Source organism: Schistosoma mansoni, chromosome 4 (genome assembly GCF_000237925.1).
Source record: "Schistosoma mansoni strain Puerto Rico chromosome 4, complete genome".
Lineage (NCBI taxonomy): Eukaryota > Metazoa > Platyhelminthes > Trematoda > Strigeidida > Schistosomatidae > Schistosoma > Schistosoma mansoni.
Genome location: NC_031498.1, coordinates 28597911 through 28610752, shown reverse-complemented (window position 1 = coordinate 28610752; position 12842 = coordinate 28597911). Strand labels below are relative to the sequence as shown.

The 12842-nt window shown below is 41.2% G+C and overlaps 2 protein-coding genes across 2 annotated transcripts; one reads left to right on the top strand and one right to left on the bottom strand.

The window, feature by feature from the left end:
* Window positions 1–5163: 5163 nt before the first annotated feature.
* Window positions 5164–5880, top strand: Smp_050590 (putative n-terminal acetyltransferase complex ard1 subunit). Its single transcript, XM_018797408.1, has 5 exons — window positions 5164–5214; window positions 5250–5407; window positions 5440–5646; window positions 5682–5766; window positions 5803–5880. The coding sequence occupies exons 1-5, from the start codon at window positions 5194–5196 to the stop codon at window positions 5854–5856; spliced, it is 525 nt and encodes a 174-aa protein (XP_018652453.1). The 5' UTR covers window positions 5164–5193; the 3' UTR covers window positions 5857–5880.
* A 6753-nt stretch (window positions 5881–12633) lies between these two features.
* On the bottom strand, window positions 12634–12687 carry Smp_198070 (putative protease m14 carboxypeptidase; the record flags this gene model as incomplete). Its single annotated transcript, XM_018797407.1, has 1 exon — window positions 12634–12687. One exon carries the CDS (start codon window positions 12685–12687, stop codon window positions 12634–12636), a length of 54 nt encoding a protein of 17 aa, XP_018652452.1.
* Window positions 12688–12842: the final 155 nt, after the last annotated feature.

Below are 12842 nucleotides of genomic sequence, written 5' to 3'. Positions count from 1 at the left end.
TATAATCTAAACACAATATAGTACGGTACTTGTCTGATGATCTTCGTCTCCTTATATTGGTATTCATATTTCCACATCTTAGGTCACAAGCCAAAGAATGTATAGACCGATGTTATAGCTTGAACAAAGTATCTTTGATACCCCCTCAATCTTTTTCACAAGAGCGAGTTGGAATAGTTGATAACTAGAACTGTTAAACACTGTGAATCAAAGTTTAATGATTCTAACTACAACTGTTAATATGAGCGAAATTGTCGATTACATCAGATATAAGAGATAGTTTGGAAATATCTATTATAGCAAGCATGTAACCTCTTAGAATGTTCATTTCACGGGGCCATATTCCACAGTCATCAAACAATAAAGTGAAAAATCACTACACTGTGTAAGTATAGATATTCAAAAAGTATCTTTGCGACGATGAAAACGTTAAATTAGTGTTTGTATTTAGTTATTGTGAACTGTTCGAATAGGCTGTATACCCAACAACTTCAACAGTAAAAACTGACCGAAAATCATAAAAATGATAACATCGTTTAAAAAAAGTGCATATTAAAATGGTTGGGGCTTGTTTGATTACATGGGAAAACTGTTAGCTGGTGCGTACACTTTGAAGTTGATTCGTTGTTAACCCTCGCATAGTTACTTTGACGGAGTAAGGATGTAGGGTGGAAATTCTGAAGATTAAAGTAACTGCCCAACTATCTTCTCATACTCTCAGTAAAACCATGTTTTGGTGGCAATTGCGATTGAACTGGAGATGAGTTATTGTCAGTAGTTAGTGCTGCTGCTAAAATGAAACAAAATATCAATCAACCGAGTTACAACATTTGGAGGGGTTATACGTGGAATCCGCATTCCAATATGGGTCGATAATTCTGTTCGTATGGACGGAGCTGACAATTATTCTTTCGGCTTCTAAGTTCACACTATTGCCAGCAGTATTCCAGGTGTTCTTCAATACGAAGTTATGCAGTCAGTAATCGACGTCGTCCCATTCGTCTTATCAACTGGCGACAACATAGTCACAACAGGAAAGCCACAAGAAAACCTTGGTAGGTGACTGTGATACTGTTGATAGGCCTTTCTATTGGCTAGTAGTAGCTAGTAGTAACGCTTCTTTTCATTTCTTTCAAAATATGCATGGATGCTTATATCAGTTTAAACATACTGTGGGAGACTAATTTGAGAGTCTTTCCACAATTACTGTAATAAAGATGAGATAATGTGTTATTTTCTTAGATCTCCAAGAGTTAAAAAAGAAGGCTCTGCATTTCCACATCAAAAAATAGTATCCAATATCCCATCTGGCGATAAAAAGAAACTTACACAGCCTTTACGTGAGAAGGATTTTGGTGTTTGGTTTTATGAGAGGTTAAGGAACAGAAAGTATTGTCTTGTTGTAGCTTGGAATCCCTAAACTGTTGCTTAGTCTTCAAGTAACAAAAGCACCAGTCTTGATCCAAAGAGTCTATCACGAGCTTGAAGGTTGGTAGAATTTTTCGATTTCATTTAAATTAGCGGTTAACTGTGACCTCACCTCAACTTACTATTCGCCTCTCATGGTTTTCTAACGTTTACAGGTTGATTTTAGTACATTTTACGTGTTGACACTTCGTTTTTTGTTCGTTTTAATTGTTTTTAACACACTGCCTTTTTCTCACGATTATAAACCAAACCAAAAAGACCCCGACCTCAACGTACCTGAAAACCAGAGAAGCAAATCAAGGTTTTTGGTGATTCCGTAATAATCATGGACCTTGAAGACTGTTTTGCCGTCCCTTTAGGTTTGAAAGACAAAACCAGTAGGATGATTTGGAAGTTTGAGACGGAATTATCAAGATTTTCAAAATTGAAGCACTAATGGTTACACGACTTATCAGTGTGAAAGACGCTAGGCACTCAAACCATCCAAGACTTTTATATAATGTATACTTGTGCTAACGTGGAGGTTTTTCTGCAGACCAGTCGTTTACTACAATCTGAGAGGGATGTGAGAATGCTGCCTGATATACCACAGCCGATACACAGCCTCAGCAGGAGCACCTCAAAGTGACCTCGCTAGACGTTCTTTCACAAAAGGCCCGTCGCTGTGTAGGGCATCCCAGAAACACGGACCCTGATCAGACAGACTACGATATTTTAGAGTGGAAGTCCATAAAGCAGTCCTCGAAGCTTAAGAACGTATTGATTCAACAAGTTGTCCAACTACTCAAGAAGGACGATGATTCTAGATGCTGGCTAATATATATAACTTTTCCATCCTCCCTGATGGTGGCCACCACTCCCGAAGCATTTCGTGACAACAGACGCTGGTTACAAACTTGAATCTGTAAGCATCCGGAAAGGCTACGCTAGCAAGGATAAAGCACAAAGGCAAATTATAAATGACCATTCCACTCGTGGATTGTCAAGATCGAAGAGAAATGTAGAAGGAACTGGAACTATGCACTCGGAAAACCATGTGTAGGTAGGTTGATTGTTCATTTGCAGAAGGATCATCCAGACAAACAGGATGAGGAAGCCCATGCGTTTAAAACCGAAAGCATCAACTGCCTATATTCTGAACAAAATGGGTAAGTTGGGTGAACTATTTACCACTAATAATATTTATCTGGTAAAAATATCCGAAATGTGGGCATCCACGCAAATTACGAACTAGGAGCTGGTAATATCCAGTGTGCCTTTGTTCAACAACTACGGGGAAACAGGAATGGAGGGCGGAGTAGTCTCCTATCTACGATCTTGCTGGGTAGCATGTCAGGTGAACGCTCAAGAGTCTATCAATCTTTATGAATATGTATGGTGCTCAGTAGGATTGTCGAATACATTGAGGTGTCTTATTGAATTCACCTACAGGAAACCTAATGCTGACACCAAATGCTAAAGTTGGATGTTGAGGAAATTATCTCACCCTGTTCGCCTCGGATGTTCTTATATACTGATTCTAGGAGGTGTTAACCTTCTCAAAGTCATCTTTACTGAACACATGTACATTGGAGGTGAAAACTCTACTGAAGATCGGTTCTTCAATCCCATTGAAGATTATAGATTATTCGGGAATGTGTAGTTAACAGTTCGATTGAGAAGCAGTCAGAAGCCTCAACGCTTAGACTGCATATTGATAAGTGAAGAGTTCCTACTTGACAGCCTCTCGATCCTCCCCCTCCCTTGGAAAAAAAGATTATGTCATTATGGCCTTCAATCTTATTAACAAAACCGAGACAAAACATCGTGTTGAAATTTCAAACGTTTGAGCCTGTCAGCTTTACAGGGCGACCTACAGTGAGTGGGCTCAGAAGTCTACCATCAGCCTGATGTGGACACTCGCTGGGATATCCTAATGCACACGACCTTACGTGCTACAAACCAATCTTTCTTACAAACGGTCCACGAAAGTTACAAGAAACATACGGTTATGAAGAGTGGTTTTTCGAATGCTGAAACATAGGAGATACTACTGGGAAGAATACAAGCGAACTAGTGAGGGCGAAGCGTAAAAGTAATTCAAATAAACACGAAACCAATCCACGATGACGCATAGAGAAGAGCGACTTCAGCTTTAAGTCAAGCTAATCGATAAATTACCCTGCAGCCCGAACACCTTATTTCGTCATGCACACTCCCATTTCGCAAACCGAAACTGGAGTTTCCCAATTGCTAGGTTCTAATGGCCCAACTAACAACGACGGTGATCCTACTAAACCCCTGGAAGAACAGTGTTTTCAAACAATTAGACTGCTCATTACTAGCCATATCTACGAGAGCTTCATCTGAAACTCAACAGGACACTCAGAAGTGAACTCGAGAGCTGACTTAGCTTGTCAGAAACTGAAGCACTTTAACAAAGACGTTACTTCTGGCCCATATATGGTAGATTTTGCTATACTGAGGGAAGAGGCTTGAATCTTGGCAACACCGCTTAGCATTATGTTCTCACATTCTCTAAGTAAAGTTTTAATAACTTATGTTGATTAGTTAAGAGTTGAACTCAAAAATATAAATGTATGTCAAAGCAAAAGAGCTCAAGTATTCATTCGCCTCTTTATTTTGTATGGGGATTGTATTCCCTATTATCTTACGCTGAATGTTGAAAAGCTTTGTGTGTTTAAACAGACGACCTGGCGCTCCAATGTATCCTAAGTCGTGATCTAACTAAAGACCTGTTCACTACCAGTTGGTTTCTTCTATCAATAGAAAGAGGGGTACCTATCCACATGCAAACGTCACGGGCTCAGAAAATCGGAAGCTGTCTCACTTTACACCAATTTCCGAAGGAAGTCAATGCAACGAACCTTAAAGCTACTAACCGGTAGCACTTCTCTCAATATCCTCAAAATTTGTGTAGTCCCTGATGTGTGAGAGTCTACGTGACTACCTACTATCCATAAACTTCTTTTCAACCTAGCAGTACGGTTTCAGGAATGGTTTGCAACGAAGAGGATAAACTGGCACTTCAGGAGAATCTAACTCGACTTCAAAGTTAGGCAGGCAACAATGGACTTACCTTTAGCACTTCAAGGTATAAATTAATCCATCTGAGAAATTTTGCAGACTACGAATACAACTTAGGTAACTTTCCTCCAGAGGTGTCGCAAGTCGAAAAAGATCTAGGAGTGTTGGTATCTTAAGGTCTGAAGTCATAAGCTAAAAGCGACAAAAATGCCTCTCAAGCAAATCTTGCACTGGTAACGTTGAACCGCATTTTCTGCTAGCTTTATCCGTCGCTATTTAAAGTACGGAACCATAGTATTTTCCTCCTCACTCTGAAATGATAAGGGCACTCTGGAACGTATCCAACGGCGATCCATGAACTCAGTTCGTGGACTTAAGATCAAGCCTTATGAAGAGCGCCTCAAGTCACTGAACGTTTACTGATTCGGGTTGCTGAGTCTCAGAGGTGACCTTCCAATGACTTACAGAATCCTAAACACTTCTATACATCCTCTAAAATACCTGCGGACATATTATCAAGAACTAAGAATGTAACTCTCTACAATTTAATAATATTTCTTTTCTTTGATTGCCAAATATCTTTAGGTTCAAAGATCTGCTGCTACTAGATATGAAAGTTCGTCGATCGACAGCTTTTTCTATTCCATCTACAACCAATTGAAACAGTCAATTGATAGCTCTCGGAAAGGTCACGGACTGCCGCTGTTTTTGATTTGGAGGTCACGTTGCTTCGTGAAGATGAATGTTAGGAATGCCAGAGTAGGCTGTAATTGCAATTTATATTTACCGCCTAGCCAACCGATTTGCTAAACATGAGAGATTGCAATCTAGATTGCTTGCCGGAAAATTATCAAATGAAGTACTATTTTTACCATGGTTTATCATGGCCACAATTATCTTATGTAGCAGAAACAGATAATGGAGAGATTGTAGGCTATGTCTTGGCAAAAATGTAAGGATTCGTTGTACATTAACTCTGGATAGGGAAGAGGATCCAGAAGACGTCCCCTATGGACATATTACTTCTTTGGCAGTCAAACGACCATATAGGCGATTAGGAATTGCTCAAACGCTAATGAATCTGGCATCAAGAGCTATGGTAGAAAATTTCCATGCTAGATATGTCTCTCTTCACGTTCGAAAAAGTAATAGAGCTGCTCTTACTCTCTACAAAAAAACTCTACACTTTGTGTAAATACTACTTTCTTTTTGACCAGCCTTTCCAGAGTATCAGATATAGAACCTAAGTATTACGCTGACGGTGAGGATGCCTACGCTATGAAAAGGGATCTTAAGACATTATGGGACAAAGTAAATGATTTTCTTATTCCTAACGATATTTTTTAGTATGGACCTGCAGATGTTCCTTTCAAAGAATCAAAAAGTAAAAATACTCAATAAATATATCCCATTACGTTCTTCTAATTGTTAGTTCTTATAATCTGTTGGCTTATGTGGTTTCACACTAGCGACTGGTCATTGGTAGACAAAGCTACTGTTCATAAAAATCTTTATAAGAATATGATTTTTTTTCAAAAACCTCGAACATGGAAATTCGACGAGTGGTTGTTTAGTTATAGATTATTGTAATTGTAAGACCATTAATGTACTGCATGACTTTAATAGTTTTGGTGTGTGGTGTGAGTTTATGTATTATATCGCCAACTTGGATAACATATCCCGACCGTTGCTGCTACCTTGACGTGGTGGTCGGGCTTGCCTATCGTGATGATCCAATCGAGCTATGCTGGCTGGAACAATCGTTCCTCAAGGTCCTACCATGCCAGACAGGTCGGTTGAAGAGCGGTGAGACTAAAAGCAGCAATCCCAAGGTCCGAAGGCGAAGTCGTACTGCTGACTGTACAGAGGTGTGAAAGCAGTAAGGTGTTTCCTTCAGACAACCAGCATGACAGCGATGCTGCCTTCCCACAAGGAGGGGTGGGGTTAGAAAAGGTCGACCCTAAAAATGCACACCTCGCCTTATCCCACGGATTTCCGTCTCCGGCGGTAAGGACTTTTGAAGAACGGAGCTAACACGTCAAAAATCCCCCACAAAAAGGCCGTGCGTGACCGGCCTCAAGCAGATGTCCCTTGGGCACTGCGGTCACGCTCCCAGGTCGTTAAGACCAACACTAATCCAACTTCTTTTTCAGGTCCCTCAAGAAATACCCTTCCACGGTGTGGGCAGCCGGGAAGTGATACTAGCCCTCATACCCTTAACTGCACACAAGACCAAGTTGGTCGCTTTCAAATCCTTCCTACACCTAATAACTCTGTTATCTCCTCGACTAACCCTTCCCACGTCCTTTTATCGCGTCGCACCGCTAGGGCAAACGATTCGAGTACACAGAACGTTATTCCTGGTCTCTTGAAACCACGCTCTAAACTACATATAGGAACTTTTAATGTCCGAACATTGTGCCAAATAGGACAACAGGCTTCCTTAGCTAGAACTCTAGAATCTTACACCATCGATGTGTGCTGCGTCTCCGAAACGCGCATACAAGATCCGAGTAGTGTCATTCATTTGACCGCACCTAATCAAAATAAAGTTTCATCTCGATACACGCTCCGTGTATCTGGAAGCCCTGACGCTGCTTCCCGTGGCCTCGCTGGAGTAGGTATAGCATTAAGTCCTAGGGCAGAACTAGCTCTTTTAGACTGGATCCCAGTAGACAGTCGTCTATGCGCTGTTCGACTAAACGGATCAGTAAGGACTCGGAAAGATAGGGAAATTCGTCGTTGCCTCTTCGTCGTCTCTGCCTACTCTCCCACTGACTGCAGCTCAGACGATATAAAAGATGAGTTCTACAGGAAACTTTCTGACCTTCTCCGAGAAGCTAGGCGTTCTGATGTAGTAATAGTAGCAGGTGACTTTAATGCTCAAGTAGGTAAACTAAGTGAAAGGGAAGGACACCTGGGTGGATCTTATGGTGTCATGGCGAAAAGAACAGATAATGGCGACCGTCTGTTGCAGCTATGCTCAGATAACCGCCTATTTCTTGCAAATACTAACTTTAAGCATAAGGAAAAACATCTTTTGACCTGGCGACCCCCGAATTCGTCCCAACGTTGGACCCAATTAGATCACATCGCTATCAGCCACCGATGGAGGGGCTCGATAGAAGACTGTCGCTCATTCTGGGGCACATGCTTAGATTCAGATCATGCTCTAGTGCGAGCACGTATTTGTCTGCGTCTTACTGGACGTAGGAAAGACACTGCAGGGAAGCCTCTAAGGGTTCTACTTAATGGTAGGCAAGCTAAGAATATATTTCAGGAACAACTAGAAAAACAGTTAGGCAGCCATGTAAGTTGTGTCCACCCCGAGGCAGCGTGGAATGACATCCGAAAAGCTGTGGAATCAGCAGTGATATCCGCTAATAAGGTAAACCATAACGTTAGGGAGAAACAATGGATCTCGGCAGCATCTACCGCACTGATAGATGCTCGTAAACTCATCCCACCTGGCTCTGAGCATAACGAAGAGCGGAGTCAACTTAAGCGCAGGCTTATAAGAAGTCTACGTAATGATCGTGAACAGTGGTGGGTAGCGAAAGCAAGAGAGATGGAAAAGGCAGCGGCAATAGGTAACAGTAGGCAGCTATTCAGACTCGTTAAAGAAACCGGTATTAGGAACCCGAATATCAGTGAAACCATCTCAGATAAAGATGGGCATATAATTCATTCTCAATCCAGGAGGTTGGATCGATGGGCAGAACACTTTAGGGATCAGTTCAACTGGCCTTCAGCCACACTTCAATTACCCACGATCCCCAGTCGTCCTGAATGGCAAATTGATGTAAGTCCTCCAACCCTCTGTGAGGTTGAAAAAGCTATAGGAAATCTGAAGCGAGGGAGAGCAGCAGGCCCTGACAGGTTGACCCCTGAGATTTTTAAGGATGGTGGTCCAGTACTAGCAGTGAGATTGACTGAGGTCTTAGGTAGAATCTGGGAACTGGACGTAATTCCATCTGACTGGTCCCAATCACTGATTGTGCCAGTTTATAAGAAAGGACAAAAGTCCTCTTGTGACAATCACAGAGGGATCAGTTTGACTAATATAGTGTCTAAAATATTAGCTTCAATAATACTAGGTCGCCTAACCAAAGCTCGTGAAGAGCAGACTAGAGAAAACCAAGCTGGTTTTCGACCTGGACGTGGTTGCATAGACCAGATATTCACCCTACGTCAGGTCCTAGAACATAGACACAAATTCAGACGTCCCACAATAGTAGTATTTCTTGACCTTAAGGCGGCATTTGACTCTGTTGATCGTGAGGTTCTATGGCAATGTTTGTCACTGAAAGGAGTACCAAAGAAGTACATTAACCTCATAAAGGCTCTCTACTCGAGCACAACTGGTCGAGTTAGAGCCTATGGCGAACTGTCATCAGAACTGATTACCACAAGTGGCGTTCGTCAGGGCTGTCCACTCTCCCCATTCTTGTTTAACTTTGTCATTGACTTACTTTTAGAGATAGCACTTTCATCAGCTAAACCTCCAGGAGTTGAACTTTTACCAGGAGACTCACTTGTCGACTTAGAATACGCCGACGACATAGTTTTACTCGGTGAAGACGCTGACAACATGCAGAGTCTTCTGACCACTATAAGCAACAATGCAGGCATGTTCGGAATGCGATTCTCTCCCTCGAAGTGCAAAATGTTACTTCAGGATTGGGTTGCATCGACACCTGAACTAATGATAGGGAGTGAAGTAGTTGAGCGTGTAGACCACTTCACTTATCTTGGAAGTCTCATCAGCCCTTGTGGTCTGGTATGTGACGAAATCTCAGCACGGATACAGAAGGCTCGTCTAGCTTTCGCCAACTTGCGTCATTTATGGCGTAGGCGAGATATCCGTCTAGCAACCAAAGGACGGGTTTACTGTGCAGCAGTTCGCTCCGTCCTACTCTATGGCAGTGAAACATGGCCAATAAGAGTAGAGGATATTCGTAGGCTACTAGTGTTCGATCATAGGTGTCTTCGAAGCATTGCTCGTATATCCTGGGACCACCGGGTAAGTAATGCAGTTGTTAGGAAACGAGTACTAGGTAGGGATGGCAAATCGATTGATGAAGTAGTGAAACTTCATCAGTTGAGATGGCTGGGACATGTGTTACGTATGCCCGACCACCGACTGCCCCGACGTGCAATGTTTCATGGTGTAGGAGTAGGTTGGAAGAAAGCTAGGGGTGGCCAGACCAAAACGTGGCACAAATCAATGAAGTCACTGACAAGTGGACTGGGCCATGTTGGTAGGTGTAGACTACCTGGTTGGGATTCGCGAGATGACAGCAACCGATGGTTAGAGACCTTGAATGACATGGCTCAAAATCGTTTGCAATGGCGAAGATGCATTCACTCTTTGTGTTCTACCAAATTCTAATCTTCTGAATTCCTCATGTCTTTATCTTTTTCTCTTTCCAAATTTATTTCACTGTACTATACTCCTTCAATAATTTCTTGAAACCCCTAATCTTTTGGATTTCTGATTATACTCCTACTACTTCTACCACTATGGGATTTGAATCGACAACTGCATCTCTGTGCTAATGTGGTATGGCAACTCGAACTGATGTACGTACGTACGAAGTTCTACGTTGTGACTGACTGACTGACTGGATAACATACTCCACTTATCTGAGCTGTCTTAAATCTTGTCTAGTATATTGACCGAACACGGTATCTATAATTGCTTAAATGTGTTCTCAATTTAGATAGTAGTTAAAAGTTTAAGCGAGATTTTGTAGCGGTTCTGCAAGTTTTGACTTGTAGTGTGTAACTCCATTAAAGCGGGTATATGTTAGAAATAATATGATACATTCGCTTACTAAACTATTGCACTTTTCTTTGATGAATTACGTGAATTTAAGTTCTAAAACCAGGAGCTTCACATATCACTTGTTGTATTTGAGTTATTATGTACCTAGGGTTCTTGTTGATTTTGGCGTGACATTTCTAATGTTAGTTTGTTGGTTTTACTTGATATAAATAGAATCTTAAGTGTCGAGACTTATCTATCTTTTGTTGTTTGAATTTCTGAGTAGTGTAGTACTACCCTGTCCAGTAAATATCAGGACTGACGTTTGAGTTTTTGATTTATCAGTTTTTTTCTCTTTTAAAAACACTCCCCGTTTGTGGCAATAGGTTAATCCACTCTCTGTCTTCATTGTTCAGAACATCCCTATAAGTCATAAAAAGTTAGTCAACCTCATCCCCCTTCTATCTTGTAATATTCCCGTACTGTCGCAGCACCACACCTTTGTAACTGTCTGGAACAAAACCAACTCTCTGGAGGCTAAGTTTGATAACTAATCAGAGTAATATAGTCTGGGGACCTGGTTATGAACCATAAAATCTGAAAATAAGTGGTGAATGTCCAGGCTGGTCGTTGGGATACAACAGTCAAGTGTCAGCACGGCTACTACATCGTTTTAATCTCTTATTATTTTCATCCTGTCATTTTAATCTAGTATGCCAAGTCGAGCTAACGTACATTTTCGCTAAGCTCTTTTTTATTATGTGTGTCATCAACATTACAAAATCCTTGAGTAGTAGTTAAATAAATACAACCCAGTAAGATAAAACTAATCTGAGATAGTGGCGGTCTAAGTTCCTATTTCAGACGAGTGTATGTGGAGTACTTAGTGGATATATAGTATTTCAATATTACTTTTCTCAGTCTAAAGTATTTCGAAAATCCTGAATATCAAATAGCCTACCCATAGATTGTGGTTGTTTCACATCGGCGACTATTCTTGATTTCTGCATGGCTAATATTTTATACAAAAGTATCAAACTACTTGTTAGTAGTCTAAAGTTATTTGATAGAGTTTTCAAGCTAACATGAGTCATCAAATATCTTCTATAAAGCTTATCAATAAGTATTCTCTCGTGTTCAACACAAATGTGAAGACAGTTCTACTGTATGGGGCTGAGACGTGGAGAACTACGAAAGCCATTATCCAGAAGATACAAGTGTTTATTAACAGCTGTCTACGCAAGATACTTCGGATCAGATGGCCAGACACTATCAGCAACAAGTTACTGTGGGAGACAACAAACCAGATCCCAGCAGAGGAAGAAATCAGAAAGAAGCGCTGGAAGTAGATTGGGCACACCTTGAGGAAATCACCTAATTGCGTCACGAGACAAGCCTTCACATGGAATCCTGAAGGTCAAAGGAGAAGAGGAAGACCAAAGAACACATTACGCCGAGAAATAGAGACAGACATGAGAAGAATGAACAAGAACTGGATAGAACTAGAAAAGAAGGCCCAGGACATAGTGGGTTGGAGAAAGCTGGTCGGCGGCCTATACTCCATTGGGAGTAACAGGCGTAAGTAAGTATATAAAGTATTCTCTCGTGTATTTTGAGACCACCGACTGAGCAATACCGAGGGCAGGCATGACGTACTAGGCAAATATGACAAATTGGCTGATGAGGTAGTGATGTATCCCCAACCACCGCTCACCTCGACAGGCGGTGTTGTCTGGTGTAGGAGTAGGTTGGAAGGAAGTTAAAAGTCACCAAGTCAATATATTACACCATTCCATAAAGTCACTAATAATTAAACTGTGCCATGTAGGTAGATGCAAACTACCTGATCGGGGTTTCTGTGATCATTGTAAACAATTGTTAGCGACATTGGGTGGCATGGTTCAGTATCCTTTACTGGACAGTTCTACTGTATGGAGCTGAAACTTCAAGAACTACTACAACCATTATCGAAAATGTACTAGTACTCATAAGCAGTTGTTTACTCAAGTTACTGAATGCCCGTTGATCGTATACCATCAGCAACAAATGAATGAAGCATAGAACAAACCAACTTACAGCTGAAGAGGGAATTCGGAAAAGACGTTGAAAGTGGATCGAAGACATATTGTGCAAATCATCAAACTGTATTGCGAGTTAAACACTAACTAATAATCCTGAAGGGAAAAAAACAAAGTGGCAGAGCAAATAATACATTGCACCAAGAATTTGAAGCAAACAATTAGTGTCAACTGAGATGGAGGGGTGAGGTCAGAGTTTGTGGGAGAGTCTCGGTGGGTGACCTATACCCCTCCAAGAGTGGTAAGAGGCGTAAGTAAGTTGAAGAATTCTCTATTCCTCTGACCTATTGAATATCATTTTTGCGACAGACTAATTCCGTATGTGTCGGCATTTCAACCTGACATAAATTCGATAGTTGTTGTTAAGTAATTAAAGAACTTTGCCATTGACCAGTATCTAGCATATCTGAATCTTACATTAACTGCTTCGATTTCAGAAGTCGAGTTGCATCACGAACTCTCGTACCTTAAGCATGGTTCGAAACTCCGTACACAACCCTGTACTTAGTCAATAAGTTACATTAATTACGTTACACTTCTAC

What these genes read in the sequence shown, in the direction of transcription:
- Smp_050590 (XM_018797408.1), top strand. Translation starts at nt 5,194, where the DNA reads ATGAATGTTAGGAATGCCAGA. An exon ending in AAAAAAACTCTACACTTTGT is followed by an intron (nt 5,647 to 5,681) that starts GTAAATACTACT and finishes CAGCCTTTCCAG; the next exon opens with AGTATCAGATATAGAACCTA. An exon ending in TTAAGACATTATGGGACAAA is followed by an intron (nt 5,767 to 5,802) that starts GTAAATGATTTT and finishes GATATTTTTTAG; the next exon opens with TATGGACCTGCAGATGTTCC.